Source organism: Syngnathus scovelli, chromosome 5 (genome assembly GCF_024217435.2).
Source record: "Syngnathus scovelli strain Florida chromosome 5, RoL_Ssco_1.2, whole genome shotgun sequence".
NCBI classification, from domain to species: domain Eukaryota; kingdom Metazoa; phylum Chordata; class Actinopteri; order Syngnathiformes; family Syngnathidae; genus Syngnathus; species Syngnathus scovelli.
In genome coordinates, this window is record NC_090851.1 from 14529653 (window position 1) to 14544962 (window position 15310).

Below are 15310 nucleotides of genomic sequence, written 5' to 3' on the forward strand. Positions count from 1 at the left end.
AAGACTTGATTCGTAGAAAAAAGTTTAACCTTTAATTTCTTAACAGAATTAATATAGAGAATTTAAGTGAGAGCACTCTCAATAATAAAATCTATTTATATTATGCTATATTTGCGAGGGTCACAGGTAAAATCAAATCCCAGCAGAATCTGGGCATGAGGTGGAGTACACCCTGTGCTGGCCGCCAACCAAATGCAGGGCACACACACAATCGATCACCTCTAAGGACGACTCAGAGTCTTTAATTAAAAAGCATGTTTTTGGAATGTGGGAGGAAGCCAGTGCATTCAAAGTAAACAAACAAACACAGGAGAACATGCAAATTTTACACCAGATAGTTTAAAAATTCAAACCTCCAACCACAGTGAGCCAGATGTGCTAACAACTTATTTACCATAGACCAGTGGTTCTTAACCTTGTTGGAGGTACCGAACCCCACTAGTTTCATATGCGCCTTCACCGTTAGTGAAAAAATATTATTTTTTAAATTCAAGACAGCTGTTTTTTACTAATGCACAAAATGAGCTGTGCATGAACATCACCTTGTTCAAAGAACAAAACCAACACAATGCATGAACTCGCAACAAATTACATACTGGCAAATCAGAAGCTACACGATAAAACAGGTTTGTTCGGACCTCCTCAGTGGGGGCTCTGTCGAACCCCTGAGACCGACTCACCGAACCCCTAGGGTTCAATCGAACCCAGGTTAAGAACCACTGCCATAGACACATTCCCAGGTCCACATTTTTTTAATTTAAATTTTTATTAATTCATCATTGGCTGTAGTCGCTTTTCTATCAGTATTCTTATTTTACATTTACGGGGTTGGAGGACAACTTTGTATTAATTAAAGCATGTTTTTGGAATGTGGGAGGAATCCAGTGTATTCAAAGTAAACAAACAAGCACAGGAGAACATGCAAATTTTACACCGGATAGTTTCAAATTCAAACCTCCAACCACAGTGAGCCAGATGTGCTAAAAACTTATTCACCATAGACACATTCCCAAGTCCAAGTTTTTTTTAATTTTTATTAATTTATCATTGGCTGTGGTCGCTTTTCTATCAGTATTCTTATTTTACGTTTACGGGGTTAGAGGACACCTTTATATTAATTAAAGGAGCCCACCGTTATAGAATTATATAAAATAGTGCAGATGTTTTTTTTTTGTGTGTAAATACGCTAGCTTTACTCTAATAACTAAAACTGTACGACTTCAATTTTGCCAACTCAATCGTGTGTTTTTAAAGTAGCTATATTTTTTTATGTATTGCTCTTTAGATTTTTTGGACACTTTAGTCACCGCTCGGAATGGCAACTCATCAAAATAGACTATCGATCGCTCTTCAGTAAGAAATGTACTGAGGAAGATTACCAAACATGGCACTTGCATAATCAGGTAAGGCAAAACCTCCATGTTTCTGTGCATACCATAACAAGATAATGACGTCAAGGTTTGTTTTTCCCTGCAGGGAGAGCCATGTGTTATGGGACAAAAACAGATTTACATGAAACGCAGGCCGGGAAACTATTGCATGCTCGGCAAAGACTACTCAAGAATCCTCTCTGCTGAGTCCTGTATTTGCAGACCCCATGATTTTGAATGGTGAGCTGAACCTTAAATATTAATTTATTATTTTATCACTTACATTATGTCTATCCACACATTTAAAAGCACACAGACATTTAACTAACAGTGAATTTCATTCTTGGACATCATTACTATTAAGTTACTACAAGATTTACTATTTGCTTTATTTCACTATACGAGGAGAGGGACAGGGAGTTTGCCTTTCAACAAAAGTGATACACAATTTTGTAATCACTGTATAGAGATGCTTTCCTCACAAAACTTGCATTTTGCCCATTTTTTAGGTTAAGTAGCTACTGTATCAAATGATGATGTCCTCCTCCTGAAGTTAGTATTACCATGTTTACATTTTAAGATTATATTCCTTTTTTCAGGTGCTGTGGCTCATCATTTAAAGAAACTATCTGATTAGTTTTACTTGCAAATTTCTCTGTAGACCTCCTGCGCACATTTTTTGCTTTTCTTTAGTAAATGCTCATCCAACTACCGACTCACACACAGGTCGATCACACAACAGCCAGTTCTCTCCATAACCCCTCACGACCAAACTTCATGGACATTCCCCTGTCCCCTGGTCTTAGTAGCCCCCCTAAACCTCTGATCCTATAATTACCCTGCTGCCCTCCATAGCTGTGACCCAGACAACGGGATGATTATAAAGTCAAGTCAAGTTTGTTTATACAGCCCTAAATCACAAGCAAGTCTTAAAGGGCTTCACATGTACAAAAATGGGCTATTATTCTCAAACATCCCCTGATCTTAAACTCCCAGGAGGGCACGGAAAAAAACCCAAAAAACGACTGGGTTAAAAATGTACGGTGTAATAAAAATAATAAAATAATACATCAAATGAATTCTTGCAATGATTCAGAGGGTTTGTTGCAAGTTGGTGTCATATTGCTGAATGAAATACAATGACATCCAGTAGGATGTCAGTTGCCTCCACTTCGATTAAATTCAGCGATAGTGGTCACGATAAGAAATGCCAGGTACCGAGTCTCCATGGATAAGAAGGTCACTATTAGTACATTACTGTACTGTAGAAAATTATGTATGTATGTATGTATGTATGTACTATGTACAGTATTTTCTGTACTATAGGGCACACTGGATTATGAGGGCGCACCTTCATTGATTTTTTTATTTTAGAAATTATTTCATATATAGGGTGCACCCGATTAAAAGAATAGAAGCTACTGCATCAAACTGGGGTTGACTCGGGTTGCATTCTGCATCCACTAAATGGAGCTGTGCTAAAGGGAATGTCAACCCAGTCAATGAGGTAAAGTCCAACTCCCATTCTGTAGGAAAGTGATGCGGTTTGGCTTCTACTTGGTCCAGCAACCCCACTTATTTTTGCTGGTCTTTCTTTTGCTTTCTTTAGTTTAAAAGAAAAAAGCGAATGTGTGCAATGATGCATAATTCGTTGATTAGCTTGGTAGCTTTGGTGCCGGGCTTGTGTATGCGCAGCCATACTTGCTGTGGTGAGAAGGGGGGGGGTGGTTCACTGTGATGGCCTCCTGGCCCCTAAAAAGTTTTTTTCATCTACAAATTCTGCACTGTTCAACATCCAACTTTACTGTTACATAACTGTTAACCTCCAAAATTAGTAAAATTTTGCATGGCACCCGCATGCCATCATTAAATTTTGCAATGTATTCTTTACACAGTCTCAAATGGTTTATTGTTTCCAATAATATGACAAGTTTTAAATTGTTTTCAACAAATGCTAATGTCTGACTCCAGTGTCAGAGAGTAAAATTTGATGTTTGTTATTGTTCCAATTAAAAGATGTGAAAGGCATTTGGATGTTAATAATTTCAATTTATATGCAAATGGTGAATCATTTGCCCGTCCAGAGACATGGGCCTCGCCAGCCTATGTGTGATGTAAATAGTTTTTGTAGTAGTCCAGAAACCAAACACTGAAGACTTTCTGTCAAAAAAGCATAAAATAAATTCGACTTTGGCCCTGTTAACTTCTGGCTTGCTTTGTGTTTTTTGTCATCGTCATATTTTTTTTTTTTTTTTATTGCTTTCCTCCCAATATAAGCATCTACTCATTTTCCCAGTGGCTTACATTTAAACCACAAAACAAACATCTGTAATTTGATTGACTTACTCAAACTTTAGTTTGATTTGCCTTCATGCAATTAAGTTGGATGGTGGTGTTCATTCATATTGAAAACTAGACAAAGATATGTTATAATTTGATAAAAACTATACTAGACAAGACTAACACCTCCATTAATAAACAACAATTGTGACTAAATCAGTATGGATTTTGCGGGTAATTAATAAGTAAATGAATTATATTAATTAATAGATGATTTCTTGGCTTTGATGATGCTCTCTTGGCCAAGTTCTCACGCAAATCATGGCAGAATAACGCTAGGTAGAGAGTTATTGTGCTATTCACCCAAAATAACGCTATGACAGTGGTGCTGCATTGCTTTGCAAAACAAGGAAACTGATGCAACACTGCATCATGTCTCAAAAATTTGTTGTGTTCAAGAGTGGCAGTGTTCAATTGTTTCAAAGCTATTTTTACGGCTTTAAATCGGCTGCAATCGCATACAAATTACAGACAAAGTGGAAAGGTATTCAATGTCCAGACTGATGCACATTATTGCTTTTCTGGGATCTTCATTTAATACACATACCCGTTTGTAGTTAACCTCGTCATCTGTGGGATGTTCCAAACTGATTCAAGTCAAGTCAAGTTTATTTGGATAGCCCTAAATCACAAACAGTCTCAAAGGGCTTCACATAGACAAAAAAATGACAATTATTCTCAAAGCATCCCCTGATCTTAAGCTCCCAAAAGGGCAAGAAAAAACTCAAAAAACCCTACCAGGGGAAAATGAGAAACCTTGAGAAGGGACCACACAGATGGAAGGATCCCCCTTTCAGGATTACCAGGTTGTAATGGATGCAGAGAGGGCACAAGTAATAAATAATATGAAAATCAATGAAAAAATGGATGTTGGAGGTGCCCTCGATTGTCCTGGCAGGGTCTTCAAGGAGGTTGAGCTGCAGTTTCCTCATCTTGAATTGGTCCCCGAGAATCCAGCTAGCCCAGGGGTGGGCAAACTTTTTGACTTGCGGGCCGAATTGGGTTCTAAATTTTGACCGGGGGGCCGAACCAGGAGCAGATGGATGTAGTGTTTGTGTGAAGTAATATAAATGACCTGTAAAGGTCATTGCATAAAAGGTTTTGGCCTTTAGTAGGTAGTAAAGCATGGATATTCAAAAAAAGTTTTTTGAAAACAAATGCATTTATTAACAGCATTAAAAAAAAAATCCCTAAAAAACTGCTATCAGTGATTCTCATAAAATACGACACTGTTATTATGAATAACAGTCTCCATCACTTCAGTGCCTGTAGGTCAGATTAATGAAAGATGTTTATCTTATGAGGTCACATCAAACGGCAAACATTCTGACCAAATATATCATCTTGAAGAATCGGTGAAAGCATACATCCAAATAAAGTAATCAAAACGGCAACATGGTGAGGGGCAGGGGTCACCAAACTTTCTTAAACCGAGAGCTACTTCCTGGGTACTGATTAAGGCAAAGGGCTACCAGTTTGACACACACTTCTGAGATAGCCAATTTGCTCAATTTGGCTTTCACTATGTGTTATTATTGTCATTTCCAGTTCACATGTAAGTGTGATTTGAACAGTAATAGCAAAAATACATTCAAATCCGTTCCAGAAGGCGGTTCGAGAAGCGTATAGGTTGAATTCCAAATCTATTTTTCCCATTACAAATAATGGAAAAATGTGTAATCCGTTTCGAGACAAAAAAACCCTGCCTTTTTTAAGCATTTTTTCATTTGCGCATATTTGTCCGATCGCGCAACTGCAGCGCACTGCCGAACGCGCAACCGTAGCGCGTCACCCACCGCGCAACTGCACCGCGCTGGTCGCATTATTGTGACAGAGCCGTCGCTGAAATTTAGAAAATATTTTTAAAGTCCTGATGTACTTTCCAAAATTTAAGTGGACCTTTGTGTGCAGGTAGCTTAATTTTGTCCGATCGCGCAACTGCAGCGCACCGCCGACCGCGCAACTGCACCGCGCTGGTCGCATTATTGTGACAGAGCCGTCGCTAAAATTTAGAAAATATTTTTAAAGTCCTGATGTACTTTCCCAAATTTATGTGGACCTAAGTGCGCAGGGAGCTTAATTTGGTCCGATCACGCAACCACAGCGCGCCGGGCGCTCAGTCACATTGCTTTAAGAGCGTCTTTGTGTTTTAGGATGGCTTTTCTGCTCCCACTTGCTTTCTTTGGAGGCATGATTAGGGGTTAATACAATCCTCAAAGTAACGAAAATACAATAACAATGGAGTCAGTCGGCATCCGGGCCGCGCGGTTGGGTTTTCTCGGGTCCTCCGGGCTCATCTCCCGAGGTTCGACCCCCAAATTTGATTCGACAACCGAAGCAAAAAAATCTTGAATCTTTTGTTTGAATTCCGATTTGTTCAAAATCCGAGGTTTGACCGTAAAATAAATAGATGCAGCACACTGACAAGTGGCGCTATTTGAGCCAATTTGAGAACAGTCAGGCGGGCGACTCACGCGGTCCTCACGGGCGACCTGGTGCCCGCGGGCACCGTGTTGGTGACCCCTGGTGAGGGGTATCTGAAAATCAGAGCAGAGTTTTAACTCACAAACACCTGGTAACAGAGGTGAGGAAACGGAAAACACTTCCTTAAAGTAAGCCTTAAGAACTTTAAAGGTTAAGATTAGTCACAAACAGGTGGTGCATCAATGTCCTTGAGCATCCTGCATTGTTTGAAAATGAGAATGGTCGCTAGTTTCAATCCCTGCTATTTGTACAGATCATATTCAAAATGCATTTTTTTACAACAAACTTGAAAGCCTCCCCTTCATTTTCAGTGGTAATTTGATGTTGATGTTCATGTGGCTGAACGTCACGTCGCGTACGTCGAGCCAAATTGGCCACTCTTTTTAAACACTCGGCACTCAGTGTCCACCTTGCTTTTCCTTGGGCGACTCATTTTAATGGAAGGATTCCAAGGGAAGGTTTGTGGGTGGCTTTAGCGTAAAACTGTATCCGAAAACTCGGCGCGCAAATTACAAGAATGCTGTCGTCACAGCCCACGCTCTAAATTCGGCACTGCTACAAATAGAGCGCGAGTGCACCATTTCCGTACTACTGAGTACGTACACGCACTTGTGAGTGTGCACCGAGCTTTCTGACTGTAGTAAATGCGCAGGCGAGTGGTTCCCCATCTACTGGGGAAACGCAGTCATTGCAGGCAAAATGACTGAGAGAAAAAAAAAGTTTAATAATACAATTTATTTAGGGTTGGCGGGCCGGATTAAATGTTCCCGTGGGCCGGATGTGGCCCGCGGGCCGTAGTTTGCCCATAGCTGAGCAAGCCGCTATCAGCTTTTGCGCCACCTAACCCCCTCCCCAGCCAGGGAGGGGGTGGGGAGAGAGAACAAAAACAAACTCCGGCCGAATCGGCCACTACAAGTTAGTTAAAGGCCATCTCATAGAAATGTGTCTTTAAACGTGTCTTAAATGTTTCTACTGAGGTAGGAGTTCTAATATCCATTGGTAGGGCATTCCAAAGCTCTGGAGCCCGAATAGAGAATGCTTTAGAACCTGCAGACATTTTCTTGGCCCTCGGCGTAACTAAAAGACCAGCGTTTTGCGAACGAAGGTTACGAGACGGAACATAAGGAACGACTAGTTCGACGAGATATGAAGGCGCTAAGCCATGCAGTGATTTATAGGTTAGTAGAAGAACCTTGAAGTCACATCTTAAATGGACCGGGAGCCAATGTAAGTTGGCTAATATTTGGGTAATACCAGCTCAGTGGCCTAGTAGTAGAGTGTCCGCCCTGAGACTGGAAGGTTGTGGGTTCAAACCCCGGCCGGGTCATACCAAAGACTATAAGAATGGGACCCTCCCTGCTTGGCACTCAGCATTAAGGGTTGGAATTGGGGGGTTAGATCACCAAATGATTCCCGAGCGCGGCACCGCTGCTGCTCACTGCTCCCCTCTCCCCCAGGGGATGGATCAAAATCACATGGGGATGGGTTAAATGCAGACGACAAATTTCACCACACCCAGATGTGTGTGTGACGATGATCATTGGGACTTTAACTTTAACTGTAATGTGATCAAATCTTCTTGTCCGTGAGAGCAGCCTCGCAGCAGCATTTTGTACTAACTGTAGACTTTTGATGAGGGACTTAGGTAGACCAGAGAATAATACATTACAGTAGTCCAGGCGCGACGTGACGAACGCAAGTATAATAGTTTCCGCATCCCCGGTCGAGAGGATCAGACGAATCTTAGCAATATTACGAAGGTGAAAAAACGCAATTCTGATTATATTCCTTAATGTGTTTTTGAAAGGAGAGCGTTTGGTCAAATATTACCCCGAGATTAGTTACAGTATCACTCTGAGTGATAGTACGGTTATCTATAGTTATAGTGGTTTCCTTAAATAAGTGTTGATAACGAGTAGGACCAATTATCAACATCTCAGTTTTATCTGGGTTAAGACGAAGGAAGTTGAGCAACATCAATTGCTTGATCTCCGCAAGGCACGCCTCAAGATTACAACAGTCCCGTGGATCTGTCATCGATAACGGCATATACAATTGGGTGTCATCCGCGTAGCATTGAAAACTAATATTATATTTACGTATTATGTCCCCAAGCGGAATCATATAAATATTAAATAGAATCGGTCCGAGTACCGATCCCTGTGGGACACCACACGTAACATTATAGAGCTCAGAGGACGTATTGCCATGGACCACTCGGTGCGTCCTGTCTGATAGATAGGAATAGAACCAGCCTCGTGCTGACCCTGAAATACCAACACAACTTTTAAGACGCCTTAATAAAATATCGAAGTCTACAGTGTCAAAGGCAGCACTAAGATCGAGTAGTAACAATACAGACGACGTATTTGAATCCATAGCTATGAGGAGATCATTAGTCACTTTAGCAAGTGCTGTCTCTGTGGAATGATTAGCTCTAAAACCAGACTGAAAAGAGTCATATCGATTATTAGCGACCATGTAATCAATAAGCTGATGCGCTACTACTTTTTCAAGAAGTTTTGCTATGAATGGGAGGTTTGAAACTGGCCTATAATTACTGAGACAGTCCGGGTCAATATTTGCTCGCTTAAGTAACGGTTTAATAATAGTGGTTTTAAAGGCTGTTGGCACTATCCCAGAGGAGACAGACAGATTGATTATATTTAAGACGGACGGTCCTAAAATTGGAAATAATTCTTTAAGTAGTTTGGCTGGAAGCGGGTTGAGTAAACATGTTGTTTGTTTAGCCGCACTAACCAATTGTGTAAGCCTTTCAAGGGAAACGCTTTTAAAATTTGAGGGGGTTATTGCATGATCCCCAGCGCTAGTAACTGGCGGAGCGATTGGAATGGTATTCTTGATCTCGTCCCTAATGGACTCAAAAAAAAAAAAATTCATAAACTCGTCAGCTGAGTGGAAGGAGCTATCGGGGGTCGGCTGGCGCAGTGTTAGCTTTGCCACTGTATCAAATAGGTATTTAGGAGTGTTTTTATTGAGATTAATGACTTGCGAAAAATAACGAGTTTTTGCTAAGATAAGCGCATCTTTATATTTCAGGAGGCTGTCCTTCCATGCCTGATGGAAAACCTCAAGTTTGGTTAAACGCCATCTGCGCTCATGCTTTCTACATAATTGCTTAAGCGTACGTGTTTCATCTGTGAACCACGGAGTTGGCCATCTACGGCGAGTTTTCAGACGTAGCGGCGCCACAGAGTCGATGGCTTTTAATAATGTCGCATTGAATTCATTTGTAAGATTATCAATAGAGCCGCTGTATGCGGGAAATATGGCGGTTGCCGGCAACAGTAACTCAGATAGCGCAGTTGCAGTCATGGAGTTAAAATTACAGCTGCTATAATTCTGATTGCTCTCTTGTCTTTGACAAGGAACTAAAATTTCAAATTTTATTAAGAAATTATCAGACAAAACAGTAGTGTATGATGCTCTTTGTGCATTGCTCAATTTGCAAGAGAAAATTTGTACACAAAAAAAGCAATAATGTGCATCAGTCTGGACATTGAATACCTTGTTTAACAGTCTAGTATCCAGTATTTTGCATCCTAATTTGACTAGTAATAAAATACTCTAATTGACTACATAAACGTACAAATGAGCCTGTATTAATAAAGAAAGCATCCTACGAATAATTAGCCTTGTGTAATAGAATTATTAAAGGCCAGATTAAAGATGTTGTTTTTTTTACCTACAATTGTGAATTGATCGTTGATAAAAGCTTTTTGTAAATTATGTCAGCCCTGAAAGTGCTTCTTATCTAAAAGGTGCCAGGAGTGCAGAGAAGGACTTTGAAGAGGCTTAAGCACACACCAAAACAGCCCAAAGATTTCACAGTTTACTGGATCAGGGAACATATGTCATTATTGTGTGCCAACTGTAGTAATCTTATTTTCATTTTAGTTTTAATCCTAATTAATATAACATATATTAAATTGGTTTTGGTTTTTGTACAGTGTGTGTACAAATCTTAAAGGGCCACAATATATATATATATAGTCAAAGTGTCATTTATCGAGGTCCATATAATTTTGTCAATGTTCTCCCTCTGTGAAGTTTTGCTTCCTTTTTGTGGTGGTCGCCATGTTTCATGCTTTATGGAACATTTGCATGCATGGGTGATATGGAAGTTTGATTCAGGGAATTCAGGACCTTTGTGAATCCATCCTGGTTTGGTTTAATTTCTAAATCAATTACATGGTCAGGGTCAATAGGTTATGTGAATTCTTGAATTGTTTTGTGACAAGGAAACCGTGTTAAGTAGCCATGGAAGAGACTATACTCCTACTGAGACATAATCCTCTCTAGATGTATGCTCTTATGTAATTCCATATATGGGGGCATATTTGACAATCGTAGCTCAAATCAATACTTAATAATGGTGTGAATCTGTTCAAGAGTGTTCATCAATTGCTGCTAAATGGAAACCAGATTACAATCTATCCTTTTGTGTGTTGATATTGATTATGTCCCTTGTATACTCTGCACTTTGTCTGACAGTGACTATGGATATGAGCCCCACAGCAATGGGAACTGCAGGCCCTCTTTTTGGTTCAATCCCTCTGCAACCTCCAAAAGCTGCAGTCTTGGGCAGAACTATCTCAACAGCACAGGGTGAGAATGGTGTGATTAACTTATCTTCATATTGTTTGCTCTAAGTAGAACCTTGGAAAACAACTGTATTTTCCGGACTATACACCACTACTTTTTGCACAAGCTTTGAACCCTGCAGCTTGTAGTCCGGTGCGACGTGTCTATGGATGTTTTTGTGATTTTTGTGATGTCTGTTGTACTTATACACTCGTTTGTAAAAATGTTGTGGACCGCTGTTGTGGACTGATATGCTTGGCGGAGGGATATGTGACCAGACGCACGATCATTGGACCAAAGAATGGTGTGTTCATCACACGTTCGTCCACCAGGCAAATAGTGCTGTAAAATTGGCGCGAACGAGAGACAAAGCAAGCGGAAGATAGACATTACTGAAGAAAAGAAGCTTTGATTCACAAATCATCACTATGGCCGAAAAAACAAATTCATATGAGGCAGGTTTTAAGTTAAAGGCAGTCAATTCGGCTCTTAAGGAAGGTAATAGAGCTGTTACACGTACCATTGGTATAAATGAATCAGTGGTGAGACCTTGGAGACGCACGCCAGCGCGAAAAACTGGCTTAGTCCAAAGAGACGACAAAAACTTTCACAGGTAATAAAAGCAGATGGCCCAAACTTGAAAACTTTCTTGAAGACTGGGTGAACACAGAAAGCAAACGGCTGAGGTTTTTCAACTGTCCAGATCTGACTGAAAGCCAAAATAGTCGCCACAGAGATGAAGATAGAAGATTTCAAAGGTGGGCCATCCTAGTCCATCCATCCATCCATCCATCCATTTTCTGAACCGCTTAGTCCCCACAGGGGTCACGGGCGTGCTGGAGCCTATCCCAGCCGTCATCGGGCAGTAGGCGGGGGACCCTGAACCGGTTGCCAGCCAATCGCAGGGCACACAGAGACAGACAACCATTCACACTCACACTCACACCTAGGGACAATTTGGAGTCTTCAATCGGCCTACCAAGCATGTTTTTGGAATGTGGGAGGAAACCGGAGCGCCCGGAGAAAACCCACGCGGGCCCGGGGAGAACATGCAAACTCCACACAGGGAGGGCCGGAGGTGGAATCGAACCCGCACCCTCCTAACTGTGAGGCAGACGTGCTACCCAGTGCGCCACCGAGCCGCCCGGGCCATCCTAGTGTCACAGATTTATGAAACGAAAAGCGCTATCCATCAAGGCGCGGTCGACTGTGTGTCAGCAACTCCTTAGCAACGACAAAGAAAAAATTACAAACTTTCGGAATTCACAAGATCAATGATAAACAAGTATTCCATCGGACCAGATGACATCAATATGGATGAAGTGCCTTTGACATTCGACTTCCCTCTCACAAGAACTGTTAACAAGCAAAAGTGAATGATCCATCACGGTGAGAACCACTGGTCATGAGAGAACAGATTTCACTTCTGTACTGGGCAGCACAGCATCCGGGTTTAAACCTCCAGCAATGGTGATTTTTAAGCGGATGACAATGCCAAGAGAAGAGATCCCGAGAGGCATCTCTGTTAAAGTCAACAAGAAAGTGTGGGTGATGGAAAGCGTAATGAAGGAGTGGCTGAAAGAATGCTATGGGAAGCGACCTGAGGGTTTCTTTTGCCCCCAAAAAAGCATTTCTCATTTTGGACAGCAAGAGTGCCCATAACACAGATTCTGTGAAAGTAGCCATTAAGAGCACAAACTCAATTCCCGCTGTGATTCCTGGAAGCACAATGAAGCAACTGCAGCCACTCGATATCACTGTTAATCATACTTTTAAAGTAGCATTACGCGTTCAGTGGGAGGCATGGATGACGAGCGGCAATAAATCATTCACAAAAACTGAGTGCATGGGAAAAGCAAGTTTTGCCCAAGTCTGCCAGTGGATCGTGACTGCGTGGATAAGTATCAAACCATCCACCATCATCAATGGATTTCGAAGGGCTGAACTGCTGCATGATGAAGAGGAGGACCATGGCCCCTCAGAGGATGTGTGATCCGGACACTGACAACAAAGAGTTCTTTGGTTTTGAGAGCTACAAGGAAGGAGAGACTGGGAGAGTGGATGACGAAGCCACCCTGAGCCTTTTTGTTTCCGACACTGAAGAAGAGGACTTTGATGGTTTTAGTGCACAGGGAGAAGATTCCGATGGCAATAAATGACTGTCTTGTGTTATTGATAAAGCCATGTGCTGCAGTTTAGCCCAAAAGGTAGGCTGGTTATATTTTTCTGGTATGCTGTTGGTTATTTTTATACACGTTTTGCACTTCCTTTTAATTATGAGTACTCATCCATCCATCCATCCATCCATCCATCCATCCATCCATCCATCCATCCATCCATCCATCCATCCATCCATCCATCCATCCATCCATCCATCTTCTTCCGCTTATCCGGGGTCAGGTCGCGGGGGCAGCAGCTTCAGGAGGGACTCCCAGACTTCCCTCTCCCCAGCCACTTCATCCAGCTCATCCCGGGGGATCCCAAGGCGTTCCCAGGCCAGCTGAGAGACATAGTCTCTCCAGCGCGTCCTGGGTCGTCCCCGGGGTCTCCTACCGGTGGGACATGCCCGGAACACCTCCCCAGGGAGGCGTCCAGGAGGCATCCTGATGAGATGCCCGAGCCACCTCATCTGGCTCCTCTCAACGTGGAGGAGTATCGACTCTACTCCGAGTCTCTCCCGGATGACCGAGCTTCTCACCCTATCTCTAAGGAAGAGCCCGGACATCCGGCGGAGAAAACTCATTTCGGCCGCTTGTCTCCATGATCTCGTTCTTTTGGTCATGACCCATAGCTCGTGTCCATAGGTGAGCGTAGGAGCGTAAATCGACCAGTAAATTGAGAGGTTTGCCTTTTGGCTCAGCTCTCTCTTTACCACGATGGACTGGTACAGAGTCCGCATCACTGCCGACGCTGCACCAATCCGCCTGTCGATCTCACGCTCCATCCTCCCCTCACTCGTGAACAAGACCCCAAGATACTTAAACTCCTCCACTTGGGGCAGGATCTCATCCCCGATCCAGAGAGGGCAGTCCACCCTTTTTCGATCGAGGACCATGGACTCGGATTTGGAGGTGCTGACCCTCATCCCGACCGCTTCACACTCGGCTACGAACTGCTCCAGTGAGAGCTGGAGATCACGGCCTGAAGAAGCCAACAGCACCACGTCGTCTGCAAAAACCACAGATGCAATGCTGAGGTCCCCAAACCGGACCCCCTCAACGCCTCGGCTGCGCCTAGAAATTCTGTCCATAGAAATTATGAACAGAATCGATGAAAGGGCAGCCTTGGCGGAGTCCAACCCTCACTGGGAACGAATCCGACTTACTGCCGGAAATGCGGACCAAACTCTGGCATCAGTGATACAGGGACCGAACCACCCTTATCAGTTGGCTCGGCACCCCGTACTCCCGAAGCACCCTCCACAGAACCTCCCGAGGGACACGGTCGAACGCCTTCTCCAAGTCCACAAAACACATGTGGACTGGTTGGGCGAACTCCCATGCACCCTCGAGGATCCTGCTGAGGGTGTAGAGCTGCTCCACTGTTCCATGGCCAGGACGAAAGCCACACTACTCCTCCTGAATCCGAGGTTCGACCTCCCGACAAACCCTCCTCTCCAGCACCCCTGAATAGACCTTACCAGGGAGGCTGAGGAGTGTGATTCCCCTGTAATTGGAACATTAATTACATGTAATTGTAATTGGTCCTCCTTCTTAAAGAGGGGAACCACCACCCCACTGCCCATCCAGAGGTACTGTCCCCGATGTCCACGCAATGTTGGAGAGGTGTGTCAGCCATGACAGCCCCACAACATCCAGAGCCCTTAAGAACTCCGGGCGGATCTCATCCACCCCTGGGGCCATGCCACCGAGGAGTTTTTTAACTACCTCAGTGACTTCGACCGCAGAGATTGGAGAGTCTGCCTCAGAGTCCCCAGGCTCTGCTTCCACAATGGAGGAAGTGTAGATGGAATTGAGGAGGTCTTCGATGTATTCCCCCCACCGACTCACGACGTCCCGAGTCGAGGTCAGCAGCACGCCATCCCCACTGTAAACAGAGTTGACGTTGCACTGCTTCCCCCTCCCGAGATGCCGGATGGTGGACCAGAATTTCCTCGAAGCCGTCCGGAAGTCATTCTCTATGGCCCCGCCAAACTCCTCCCACACCCAGGTTTTTGGCTCAGCAACCGCCGAAGCCGCGTTCCGCCTCGCCATCCAGTACCTGTCAGCTGCCTCCGGAGTCCCGCAGGCCAAAACGGCCCAATAGGACTACTTCTTCAGCTTGATGGCATCCCTTACCGCCGGTGTCCACCCGCGGGTTCGGGGATTGCCGCCACGACAGGCACCAACGACCTTACGGTCACAGCTCCGGTCGGCCGCCTCAACAATGGAGGCGCGGAACATGGTCCACTGGGACTCAATGTCCCCCGCCTCCCCCGGGACGTGGGAAAAGCTCTGCCGGAGGTGGGAGTTGAAGCGCTTCCTGACAGGGGATTCTGCCAGACGTTCCCA

The 15310-nt window shown here is 43.6% G+C and overlaps 1 protein-coding gene and 1 long non-coding RNA gene across 3 annotated transcripts in view; one reads left to right on the forward strand and one right to left on the reverse strand.

Moving 5' to 3' along the window:
* Positions 1-15310, forward strand: part of sorcs3a (sortilin related VPS10 domain containing receptor 3a) — a 357551-nt gene that overhangs the window by 285237 nt on the left and 57004 nt on the right. For both annotated transcript variants that reach the window (XM_049721519.2, XM_049721518.2), the window contains exons 15-17: positions 1286-1403; positions 1477-1610; positions 10710-10823. In XM_049721519.2, coding sequence (XP_049577476.1) covers positions 1286-1403; positions 1477-1610; positions 10710-10823 — 366 coding nt within the window. The remainder of the gene's footprint in view (positions 1-1285; positions 1404-1476; positions 1611-10709; positions 10824-15310) is intronic.
* Positions 1-15310, reverse strand: part of LOC137840309 (uncharacterized) — a 112946-nt gene that overhangs the window by 22535 nt on the left and 75101 nt on the right. The window lies entirely within an intron of this gene.